Genomic DNA, 12,279 nt, shown 5'->3' with positions numbered 1-12,279 from the left:
TGTAAAGATAAATCTGTAGCTGTTCAGACACAGCTTTAGTAAATGGTACACAGCAGATTTTGGACTTTGTGTTTATTACCTTGGATTTTGTTAAGGCGAGGAATATTTAAGATTTTAACAAGTGAATCCAGAATTTTCAGTATCATAATGACCTGGAAGTATTCTGTATGGATTGTACTGCTGCCTGTGGTGGATCACATCAACAAAATGCCTCAATTTCTGTGAAGCAGAGTTGAGAGAGCAGATATTTTAAACATCTGCTGCATCTGTGTAGTGTCACAATTGGGAGCAGGTTAAATTAAACTGGTTACTGTTAGGAGACACTGCTAAAACATTCTGAATTTTCTCATCTGCACAACTGCTCTAATGATGTTTTTTCACTCAGTTCCTACTGAGAAGGGTGCTACAGGCCTGAGCAATCTGGGGAACACGTGCTTCATGAACTCCAGCATCCAGTGTGTCAGCAACACCCAGCCCCTGACACGCTACTTCATCTCAGGAAGGCATCTCTATGAGCTGAACAGGTAATTCTGTGTGAGAACAGTGGCATTTTGGGTGCTGGAACATTTATTCAGGCTGGCTGCTTCTGAAAGCTGAAATTCAGTGTAAAGGAATCATTTAAATTCAGTGTTACCAGCTCTGCAGCAGATACTACGTTAGAGGCATGGAAATGCAGCCTCTTGTTTCTGAGAGCAGGAAGCTTTTCTGCTTCCTTCTTCATCTCCAGGCTTGAGCTGTGTTTAAATTTTAATGTGGTATTAATTCCTTTGTAATTTCTAGGACAAATCCCATAGGAATGAAAGGACACATGGCCAAGTGCTATGGGGATTTGGTTCAGGAGCTGTGGAGTGGCACCCAGAAGAACATAGCCCCCTTAAAGCTGCGGGTGAGTTATTCCAAGGTGGAAAACAAGGATTTCTTGGAAAAGCAGAAATTCAATGCACTTCTTCCTGATGTTACCTGTGTTGGAGCAGTTTGGAGACTCAGAGTCTTCCCTAGAAGGGGCCAGTGTTCATCAGTCCTGGTGGAATTAGTGGTTGTAAGGCCAGAGGAGTTACCTGGTGTGACTGGGGTTGTGCTGTAGGAAGTGGCTTTTACAGCCCTTTTTGGGGACAAAAGATGATGCATTTACCTGTAAATGAGCTTTTGTTCTGAAAGCAAAGGGGTTCCCTTCAGCTCTTGGCAGTAGAATTTGTGTTCATTGACAGCACATGTCTCATCTACAATATTTTGCTTTATTTTTACATTTGTTACATGATTATAAATGACTTTCTGGTGGTTTTTTTATAGTGGACAATAGCAAAATATGCTCCAAGATTTAATGGCTTTCAACAGCAAGACTCACAGGAGCTTCTTGCTTTTCTTCTGGATGGGCTTCATGAGGATTTGAACAGAGTTCATGATAAGCCATATGTGGAACTGAAGGACAGTGATGGTCGGCCAGACTGGGAAGTAGCAGCAGAGGTAGGGCTTCAAATCTTTGCCTTTGGGCTTTTTTGGTGTATTTTTTCTTTTCCTTATAGTACTAAGGTGAGAAATTGTTGATGAGGCTGCCTGTGGCAACATTTTTGGGACTGTAGCACCTTTTGGATCTTGTCAGAGCTGTGATTTACAGAGGCAGTTTCACCTTTGAGCTGAAATCTAATTTTAATTGTTGTAATAAAATTACAAAGATATTTCACAACTATTTTGAACAACTCCTCAAAATTAGGGAGTATCAAAATATTTCAAGATGCCTAATGATCCCATCAGAAATATTTTAAATTGTGTCATACCTTGATTATTGTGTTAATTGAGAACTTTACTTGTGCTGTAACTAAATACTTCCTATTTATTACAAATGAGTAAATAACTTTTGTGGAAGTAATTTGACTCCCATAGGCCAGGGAAACTTTGGACACCAATGAAGTAGTCTTCAGTTTCTAACTTTGTATTATATTTTTTTTGTGCTTCATTTCAGGCCTGGGAAAACCATCTGAGAAGAAACAGATCCATTGTTGTAGATTTATTTCATGGGCAGCTGAAGTCACAAGTGAAATGTAAAACTTGTGGGCATATAAGTGTTAGGTTTGACCCTTTTAATTTTTTATCCTTGCCTTTGCCAATGGACAGCTACATGCACCTAGAAATTACAGGTGAGTAGTGTAAACTTGACATTCATAAAATAAAATTTGTAGAAGTGGAAAAGCTATAAAAGATCAAATTTTGTGTTACTACTTATTAAGAAGAATTTTAATTAAGTCATTTTAATATAATAGAGAGCAAGAATTTTCATTGGAACACAGTGAAACTAAGGTAAAACCTTTAGAAACAGAACATGGATGGCCCATTTTCAGTCTTGATTGAAGGATTTAATACAGAAACGAGTAAAATGGGGATTTGGAGAACTTTCCTTCTGTTCCCCCTCTTGTGGAGGTTGTCCTAAATCTGCCCAGAGGAAAAACCAGGGTTGGGGGAAAATACGATATGGGTCATGAACTGTGCTCTGAAGGACCTGTGGATTGCTGGAAAAAGAGGCAAAAGAAAAGATGGTGAAAAAGTGAAAGGAATTTTGAAAGCATTTTCTACTGCCTATGTGCAGCAAGAGATTTTCTGACATTGTGACATTGCCTGCAGACCTTAAAAATTGACTGGGAAAATAAAATAAATCATCCATTGAAGTGGGGGAGAAATACTCTCCACTAAGTGGGGAGCTGTAATGCATTGTTGTCATTAAGACTTGCCTGGGTTGCTGACCAGTGTGTTTCTTTTCCCCTTTAAAGTAATTAAATTAGATGGTACCACTCCTGTTCGATACGGGCTGAGGTTGAACATGGATGAGAAGTACACAGGCTTGAAAAAACAGCTGAGTGAACTCTGTGGCCTCAAACCAGAGCAGATTCTGCTTGCAGAGGTGCACAGCTCCAATATAAAGGTAAAAAGAAAAAAAGATTAATCATTGCTGCAACATGCTTTGGGGATTTTTGTTACTTCTTTATTGTTTTTAACATTTAAACTTTGCTTACAAGAACTGTGAAATAATTTAACTAAAAATATGATTAAAAAATCAGCTTAGTTATCTCTCTATACGAACTTTTATTTCATTCTTAAACAGTAATTTGGCTTGCTGTAAATAGATTAGAATTGATTGCTAATGATATTTTTAGGGAAAAAAAAGTATAAAATCACCTTGAGGCAATAATAAATCTCAAAGTGCTGTCGTGAGTTTAACACTGTCGAGACATCAGGGGCATAAGTAAAGACTGGCTTAGTTCTCTACAGTGTGTATGGATATTTCCAGATAGATTTTGTTGCTGTAGATTAAAAGTGCTTAAATGAGGTGCTCTTGGTGTGTTCAGAGAACCACTGAGAACTGCTGCAGAGGGGTTGGGTTCCTTTATTCTTCTGGAAAGGTGTAAGAAGGCAGATGGGAGGGAGAGAGGAGCTGATAAATGCAGTTTTCAGAAGAACAGAACACGGTTGGAGTCCCAGATGAAGGTATCCAAGTGCCTGACCAGCCTTCCCTCTCTCCTGAAGAACTTCCCTCAGGACAACCAGAAGGTCCGGCTGTCCGTGAGCGGCTTCCTGTGCGCGTTTGAGATCCCCATCCCAGGCTCCCCCACGTCAGCATCGAGCCCTGTGCAGACAGGTGAGAGAAAACTCTGCTTTTCCTGCTTAGCTAAACTGCAGAGTGTTGAGCAACTCGGGACAAAACTTTATTATTAAGTGAGGATTAAAGAAAGGACAAGTGAGGGTTGTGCTCAGTATCCACACGGAATGGAAGGGATAAAAGTCCTGGGATCAGCTGTGGTTGCTGTAGATAATTGATCATTTAATTGTCTGCCTCCAGACATCTCAACTGGAGCTCCCACCATCCTGATGAACGGGGATGTTCCCAAGCCAAGCCTCATTCCCAACGGGATGCCAAACACTGTGGTGCCATGTGGGACCGAGCGCAGCCCGCCCAGCTGGACCCTCAACGGCCACGTGCCCTCGCTGTGTGACAGCCCCTGCACAGGGTACATCATTGCAGTGCACAGGAAAATGGTCAGTGGGCTTGCACGGTTATCCAGTGCTTGTGCTACACTCTTGGAAAGAAATTGCTAAAAAGCAAGGGGTTTTTAAATGTCCACATGATAATTATACACGTTTATGTTTGACGTGGTCAAATAACCTCGCCATAACTTCATAAAATACAGACATTTTTCAAGTCAGTGATCAAAATTGACAGTATTTGGTATTGGAATTTGAGCAGTTTTAATACAATTAAGGATTCTTGCCAAGGCCTGAAATAAGTCACAAGGCCAGCAATGCAGGTGATTATTGTACTGGGAGTCAATGCACCTTTCTGTCTGACTCCTCCTTCTGCTTCCCACAGATGAGGACAGAGTTGTATTTCCTCTCATCTCAGAAGAATCGGCCCAGTCTCTTTGGAATGCCATTAATTGTTCCCTGCACAGTTCACACACGGAAAAGAGACCTCTATGATGCTGTGTGGATCCAGGTTTCCAGGCTGGCCAGCCCCCTCCCTCCTCAGGAAGCCAGTAACCATGCACAGGACTGGTGAGTTGGGCACCTCAGCCTCGGATTTGAATTAGAATGTAGTGCCTTAGACTTGCTTGCAAGATATAAAATTGTATTAATTTGATTTCTCATAATAATGGCAATAATTAAAATTAAATCCTTTTTAGTACAGATAAATGTAGCTGCACTTAAAGGTTGGCTTTGTTCTTATCCAGAGATTGATGATTATTTATATCTGACATATTTAAGCCATTGAAACGCAGCTTTTAATAGTTTATTGTAACCAAAACTATCATTTTAAGGGTTTTTTTTTTTTTTAAGTAATCATAACAAGCCCAGTGAAGGAAGGCAATTGCAGTGAGAGTGCTGCTGGTTGATGTTGTGTTCTCCTCTATTTCAGTGATGACAGCATGGGGTACCAGTACCCCTTCACCCTCAGGGTAGTTCAGAAGGATGGAAATTCTTGTGCTTGGTGTCCATGGTACAGGTAAATTGTCCTTTTTTCCATTTACAGCAGGGAATCACTCCAGCAGAAAGGTAATTTATGGTAATGGGTCTGTGGTACATTTCAGACTTCAGAGGTAATATCAAACAATGAGAATCTGGAATGTAATTTCACCAGAACTCTCTCCAGGTAGACTTGTACTGCAGCACAGCTTTTATGACTTGCAGAGCTGAAAGTTCTGCTGCCACAGAAACTTTAAATTAGGAGACAGAAATGAGATTATCCAAAACCTGTTAACCCCTTAGAATACTGTGTCTGTGTGCAGCCTTGTATGTCCACAGACTTGCATGGTTTGGTGGGGGGTTCACACAAATCTGAATTTTTAGATGTAATTCATCAACCCCTGTGAGTTCCTGTGCCATTTGAAGGGTAAGAACTAAAATGGGCAATAAGAAATTCACCCTGGAAGAACGCTTGGAATTTTCCATAAACAAAGACTTGCTAAGGAAAATTCCAGACCCTTGCTGGAAGGTATTCAGGCCATAAACTGTTTTTTTTAAAAAGTGTTTTATACCTCTTAGAATTAGTTATCATGGTGCAAATAACTTGTGGAGACAGAGCAGTGGAGGTTTTGGGGTCATAGCTGCGTTTGGTCAGCGCTGGATCATAATGGAATGGAAGGAACCTTAAAGCCCATCCCATTCCAGCCCCCTTCCATGGGCAGGACCACCTTCCACTGGATCATGTGCAGGTAGATGGTTGAGCTCACCCAACTGCTTCCATCTCTCACTCTGTTAAAGTCCTGCAGTAAAAATGCAAATTACCCTGAGCATTGCTGTGTAAAAACATGTCTGACACTGAAGGCGAGGCCTGGAGCTTGGAGGGTGCAGGTGATACAGAACAAGGAGCAGAACTGAATTAATGGAGAAGTGATTGGACACTTTACTGACCACATCCAACCTTTTGATTCAGATTCTGCCGGGGCTGTAAGATTGAGTGCACGGAGGACAGGGCTTGTGTGGGCAATGCCTACATCGCCGTGGACTGGGACCCCACCGCGCTCCACCTGCGCTACCAAACCTCGCAGGAACGGGTAAAATACCAACAGAAACTCTTTGTTCTTTGTTAGCACCTCTGAAACACCACCCATTTCAGCCTTTTTATTTATTTGATGCTGCTTTTTTCTATTTTCTGTTAAACCAAAAGGCAGTAATCATGGAGCAGTATGTTCTGGATAAATTGATGTCTTGATGTTCGGCCTCTTATGTGGTCTAATGGTGTGGAAGGGAGGCTTTTAAAGAGCCACAGCAGTGCATTTGCTGTCTGTTGTGAGATGCTTTTAGGCTAGTCAAAATATATCATAATACATTACAAAATATCTTAATTGGATAAATTTTCTGTAACTATAAACATTTGTGCATGTGAGTAAACCTATTTCCTCATTGAGTCAACAAAACACATCTGAAGGTAAGGCTGTAGCTGGGTTAATCTGGAATAACTGGTACAGTTTGTGAGTTTTATCTATAAAGTTGTGCTTTATGGATAATTTATAAACAGAGCCCAAGTATAAGAACAGTGAATTATTTTATCTGCCTCTTCATAACTGAAATAAAATTCCTGCTAAAACTTAGCACGTCTCATTTTTATCTGTGAGGAGGGCCTTCCTCTGAGCAGTGTGTGTTACATTTCCAAGTCAGAGACAGTTTTCTCTCCCTTCAGATCGTGGAAGAACATGAAAGTGTTGAACAAAGCCGCCGAGCCCAAGCAGAGCCCATCAACCTGGACAGTTGTCTGAGAGCCTTCACCAGTGAGGAGGAACTGGGGGAGGATGAGATGTACTACTGCTCCAAGTGCAAGACCCACTGTTTGGCCACCAAAAAACTGGATCTTTGGAGACTTCCCCCTATTTTGGTACGATCTTGGGTAATTTTCCTCCTCAGCAGCAAACCCAAAGCACGTTGTTCCCAAATCTGAGGCCGCCTTGCTCTGAGTAAGATGATTTGCTTTGTTCACGCTCTCAGGAGGGGCACTGACTGAGTTTGCTTCGTGCAGGCAAATAAAGGAAACCTCAAATCCTTTTGAATGTTTTTAGCTGCTGCCTTGCAGGAAATGGTGCTGGTTTGTGCTCAGTGTCAGCTGCTCTGACACAGCTCATGCTCAGCTGGTGACACGATCTCCTCTCTGGTTGTGGACACCTGCAGTTCTTATTTTTCATATTTGGTAGCTTATTCAAAACAGACGGTGCTAATCACTGGATTGAAGCAACCTTTGCCATCATTTCCACATGAAAATATTAGTTTCATATTTTACCAGCTCGATCCCAAAATCCAAATTGTCACACAGAGCATTATTTTTGCTAGCAAAGAATAAAATGTGTATGTTTTAGGAAAAACTCCCTTTAAACAGTGATATTGCTCACTGGGATGTCATTGCCTTCCTTTAATAATTTCCTCTATAATGTTTCCCTTTAGATCATTCACCTGAAAAGATTTCAGTTTGTCAACGGCCGCTGGATAAAATCCCAGAAAATCGTTAAATTTCCCAGAGAAAATTTTGACCCAAGTGCCTTTTTGGTACAAAGGGATCCGAGTCATTTCCAAAGGAAGCAGCTCACCCTGCAGGTTGACAGCCTTCCTGAACCACGGGCCGGCCAAGGGGACACCAGGAAAACAGATGTGCAGATCAGTGGCACACCAGGAGAAGGGGACACACTGAACAGGAGTCCCTCCTCCCTAAACACTACTGTCATCAATAATGTCAAAGGTAGGGAATGGGTAGGGAATGATTAGAGAAAATTCCACTCAGTGCTGGTGTTTGGAGAGGGAAAATGTTATTATGTACAAAATTTTAATGTTTAGGGTATTTTTTGCCAAAGCACTACACTTTGAAACATTTCTTAGTGAAGCTTTAGCATAAAAAATGAAAGAAAATTTAAAAAGTTGCTCAGTGACAACAGATATTGGTACTTGTGTAAGTGGGCTGGGGTGAGAGTGAGGGATGTGCTCCTGCATAAAAGAGTTAAATTTCAGTTTCTAGGTGTATGGATGTGTGTGCACAAAGATGGGTTTTTACTTCTGTATCTTACTCGTGAGCTGCAGTGAAGGAGTGGGGTTTAATGGTTGGTTTTATAAAGAATCACTTTGAAAAGAAATTCGGACTGTGTTTGTGCTATCTTAGTAATCTCTATGTTTTCTGTCCTAGCATCTCCATCCTTGGGGAGGAAAAGTGGAACCAGCTGCCCTTCAAGTAAAAACAGCAGCCCCAACAGCAGCCCAAGGACTTTGGGGAGAGGTAAAGGGCGCCTGCGGCTGCCCCAGCTGGGGAAAAACAAACTGTCCAGCAGCAAGGAAAATCTGGCTGCAAACAGAGAGAACGGTGCTGAGCACGAGCAGGGGGATGCTCTGACTAAAGGACAGGTTTTGGGGGGCAGCCAGGGCGAGCTGTACCCCGGGCAGGACAGCGAGGGGGCTCTGGCCAACGGGTACCTGTGGGAGCAGAGCTCGCTCGGCAACGGGCAGGGGGACAACCACAGCGAGGACGACACCGCCGACGACCAAAGAGACGACGTCTGGGTCAACCCCATCTACAACCTATATGCAATCTCGGTAGGTGGCTGCTCCTCTGCCAAAACTGCCTTTTTGGGACTCTGGTTTAACCAAATGTTGTGTTCGTGCCAGCACAGGGATCTGTAGGGAAGGAGAGCAAAAGTCAGCACAATAAATTCGCTGTAAAACTGAGTACGAATTAAGTCTCTCTAGTTTGTTCTCTTTCTGTGTATAAAGTTAGCTCCAGCTGTCTAGATTGTCATGAGCCATTGTCACTCAGAGATAATGAACTTGGGAATCATTTATTTGATGTTTGATCCAGGATTTCTTTTCTTCTTTGTTTTTCTTCAGTGCCATTCAGGAATTATGGGAGGGGGTCATTATGTCACTTATGCCAAAAACCCAAACAACAAGTGGTACTGCTACAATGACAGCAGCTGCAAGGTAAAGCACTTCTTTTCCTCATTATTTCACATAATTATTCTAATTATTTCAAACAATTTTTGCTTTGGTTACCCAGAGCTAAAGAAATTCAGAATCAGAAATTCTGGCTAAAGAAGTCTTAGAATCACAGAATGGTTTGGGTTGGAAGGGACCGTAAAGCTCATCCCATTCCACCCCTCACAGCATCCATTAAACCAGACATTTGTGGAGAGCTGCTGTTTGAAATCATGAGCACCTCCAAAGCTGCATCAGATAAATACTAAAATTATTAACTGAAATTGTACGTGAGGTTTTTTCCAAGGTAACATCTGTTCATCAGCTGCTCCCACAGTTAAGGGAAGATGCTTGTTTTGTACAAAGATGGGAAAATGACTAAGAATGGAAAGCCAGGAATATATTTCCATGATGGCAGCAGTTTGTATTCAATTGGTGAATAACTCAGTTCTGACACTTCTAAGTATTTGCATTCATCACTATAAAATTGTCAGACTTCTCAAGTAATTCATGGAGCCAGCTAACAAAGAAGGGAGACAGAAATTGGGATTCCTTGTGTTACACCCAGTTAAAAATACACTTTTTGGGGCAACAGTTGTGTGTTTGAAGCACAGTGCCACAATTATCCCATGGTGGTTTTCCGGGTGTTTTCCCTGTGTCAGGAGTTGCACCCGGATGAGATCGACACGGACTCTGCCTACATTCTGTTCTACGAGCAGCAGGGGGTGGACTATGCCCAGTTCCTGCCCAAGATCGATGGCAAGAAGATGGCAGACACGAGCAGCATGGACGAGGACTTCGAGTCCGACTACAAGAAGTACTGTGTGCTGCAGTGAGCCTGGGCTGCCATGGACTGAGGGAGAAACCCTGGGGTGTGCCCTTGGGGAAGGTGGGACTGAGACCCGTAAGAGCTTGTGGTTGTGGTTGTCCCCTGTGAGCTGAAAGCACAAGAAGAACCCCCTGGTTAAGCAGTTAATACCCAGTAGTATCGTTTTGTTCTGTTTTCTCACTACATGCTCGAAACGTTTCTGATGTTGGACATCTGAGACTGCCACTGGCCTTTAAATCCAATGGTTTGAGAAAAGCCGACTAGGACCAAATAAGAGCTAAATTAAACATCCAAAAAAGAGCTAAACAGAGTAGTGTAGAGTTCACCAACTGTTCTAACACCCCCCTGAGGCTCTTGTTAGGTTTAAGGTAATGGGGAAAAACAATTTGTAGTGTTGTCTTTGGACAACATGATATTGCTACCTCCTTTTTCCTGCAGTTTTATTGCATTTTATTGGCAAAACAGGGAAGGCAAGAGAAGGAAAAGTGCACAAATGGAAACAATTATTGTCATGGGGAAGAGAAGTTTCCAGTTTTGCCACCACTAATGTGTGTCAGTTGCTTTCTTTCTGTATGTTGGGAGCACAACCAAATCATCATTTGAGAAGAGATTAATTTCTACACTTGAATGGTTTATTATACTTGTGTTTTCTCCACGTGTTGGCTGTGCAGATCAACATGTTTCAGGAATGGCTTTTCTGCCTGAAGAGTGCTGGCTCAAACTTTTTTGAGCTGCCTCAAGAAGAAACTTCAGGTTGGAGAGAGTAGTTGTGATTACACTCACGGTGTCTTAAAACGTGCACATTGCACAAAACGTTCCCAGCTTTTGGAAGGAGAGATGCTTGAGCTTATGTTTCATGACTGGTGTTGCTTTTGAAATTTGCACTTTTGAAAATGCATCTGATTCAATTCAAACCCACAGTTTGTTTGTTTTTTTGTTGTTGTTGCTGTAAGGGCTCTGGAGTGAATGGCTGTGAATATCCACTGTGTATTTCAAAGGAAGAAGCTGTGGCTGTCAGGTAGCTGTTGTAGCATTTGTGGATGGAGGGGTTTTTTTATTGGTTTCCTAATTCAGTTTCTTGTTTTCAAAATTTGGTTGCCTTTTCAAATTATCTTTTTTTTTTTTTTTTGTTACAGCAGGTTATGCAAATACTTGAAATTAAACCACACTTGCTTTCCATGCCCTTGCAACATGCTCTGTAATTCAAGGGGCTTCTTGCATGAGGGGAAGTGTGACTGAGTCTTAGCAGAGACTGGAAAAAAGAGGGTTGTTTTTTTTTGAGCAGGCATTTCTTCAGACATTTTCAGTGTTAAATTGTTTGCATATCTGAATGAAGATAAAAATTTTCACTCTTTTGGCCTTTTGTTCTTCAGCTGAGTTTAAGCAGCTTATTAATTTTGTCATACATCATCTTCCCAGTTCTCTAGATTTTTGTACCTTCACTAACAAAACTGTTACTTACGTGGTTCTCTGCAATTAATGTTTGGGTTCATTTTGGGGTGTTTGACAAGAATGCCAAACCTTCAGTGAGTTTCTCATTTCCAGGAGGATCTGGGGTTTATCCATTTAAGAATTTATATCAGCTGGTCTGGCTGTCTTTGCCCAGGCAGAGCCCTCCCTGCTTTTGGAGGTTGTGCCTCTTTGGGGACAGCAGATCTGTTCCAAAAATGAGTCTCGTCTTACATGTCAGGTGTTGCTCCTTATCCTCTATGGTCTTTTATCTTTAAAGTGGTCTGAACATTGAGCCTAAAGAAAAGCAAAGATGACTTGTGAATTCCTAGGTTAGAAGCTTTTTCAACACCCACTTGTCTACTCCTCCCTCCGCAAACTCCGTGAAAAGTGAAAGATTTTCAACTGATTTACTTTAAAATGTTTTATTTAAGCAGGTAGCACAATCTACTAATGTTATTTGATCTTCTGTGTTTGTTACATTGGTTGTAATTAATTTTTTAAATTAAATTAATTCAAGAATTAGTAGTAAATTTATTAAGTTAACTATTAACTACATTCACTTTGTAAATTATTGTATAAAACTTATTGACAATGCACTGACTTTAGAAAGATGTTAATGTACATAAATGCCTTGTAAATAAAATAGTGTTGATGTACTGGAATATGAGCTGTATTAAAACAAAGGTATTGGTAATTGTATATGGAGTGAACCTGTTTATCTGTAACTATATTATTCCAACAAATTAAATACTGTGGATGCAGATGAAGTGTCACTTCTTGTCAGATAATTTTTAATAACTGTTTTCCTGCTTTGAAGTGTCTGTGCTGCTTCCATGAAGCTTAAATGCCTTTGTCAATCCAAAAGCTGAAGCGTGGGCGTGCATCCAGCAATTCTTTGCAGCTTCTGCATTGTTTACAAAAGGTAAATTGGGTATTTTGTTGATGATAATAACACTTATTACTTGAAAACAATCCATGCCAGCAGTGAAGTGATCCCTAAGTACAGGACGGTTTTGCTCTGGTGTCTTTGGAAAGGATCTTTGGAAAGGATCTGCAGGTACCTGATA

The 12,279-nt window shown here is 41.3% G+C and overlaps 1 protein-coding gene across 3 annotated transcripts in view; it reads left to right on the top strand.

The window, feature by feature from the left end:
• The window catches only part of USP32 (ubiquitin specific peptidase 32), a 62,413-nt gene extending 50,428 nt beyond the window's left edge, over nucleotides 1-11,985 (top strand). For all 3 annotated transcript variants that reach the window (XM_032130307.1, XM_032130306.1, XM_032130308.1), the window contains 15 exons: nucleotides 386-524; nucleotides 781-886; nucleotides 1,291-1,464; nucleotides 1,961-2,135; nucleotides 2,763-2,914; nucleotides 3,517-3,628; nucleotides 3,830-4,026; nucleotides 4,358-4,542; nucleotides 4,904-4,990; nucleotides 5,921-6,041; nucleotides 6,668-6,859; nucleotides 7,420-7,711; nucleotides 8,150-8,553; nucleotides 8,845-8,937; nucleotides 9,594-11,985. In XM_032130307.1, coding sequence (XP_031986198.1) covers nucleotides 386-524; nucleotides 781-886; nucleotides 1,291-1,464; nucleotides 1,961-2,135; nucleotides 2,763-2,914; nucleotides 3,517-3,628; nucleotides 3,830-4,026; nucleotides 4,358-4,542; nucleotides 4,904-4,990; nucleotides 5,921-6,041; nucleotides 6,668-6,859; nucleotides 7,420-7,711; nucleotides 8,150-8,553; nucleotides 8,845-8,937; nucleotides 9,594-9,767 — 2,603 coding nt within the window. In that variant the 3' untranslated portion in view covers nucleotides 9,768-11,985. The remainder of the gene's footprint in view (nucleotides 1-385; nucleotides 525-780; nucleotides 887-1,290; nucleotides 1,465-1,960; nucleotides 2,136-2,762; nucleotides 2,915-3,516; nucleotides 3,629-3,829; nucleotides 4,027-4,357; nucleotides 4,543-4,903; nucleotides 4,991-5,920; nucleotides 6,042-6,667; nucleotides 6,860-7,419; nucleotides 7,712-8,149; nucleotides 8,554-8,844; nucleotides 8,938-9,593) is intronic.
• Nucleotides 11,986-12,279: the final 294 nt, after the last annotated feature.

The sequence above is a fragment of the Corvus moneduloides genome, chromosome 20 (genome assembly GCF_009650955.1).
Source record: "Corvus moneduloides isolate bCorMon1 chromosome 20, bCorMon1.pri, whole genome shotgun sequence".
Classification (NCBI taxonomy): domain Eukaryota; kingdom Metazoa; phylum Chordata; class Aves; order Passeriformes; family Corvidae; genus Corvus; species Corvus moneduloides.
The sequence above is the reverse complement of the archived record's forward strand: the minus strand, read 5'-3'. Positions and strand labels throughout refer to the sequence as shown.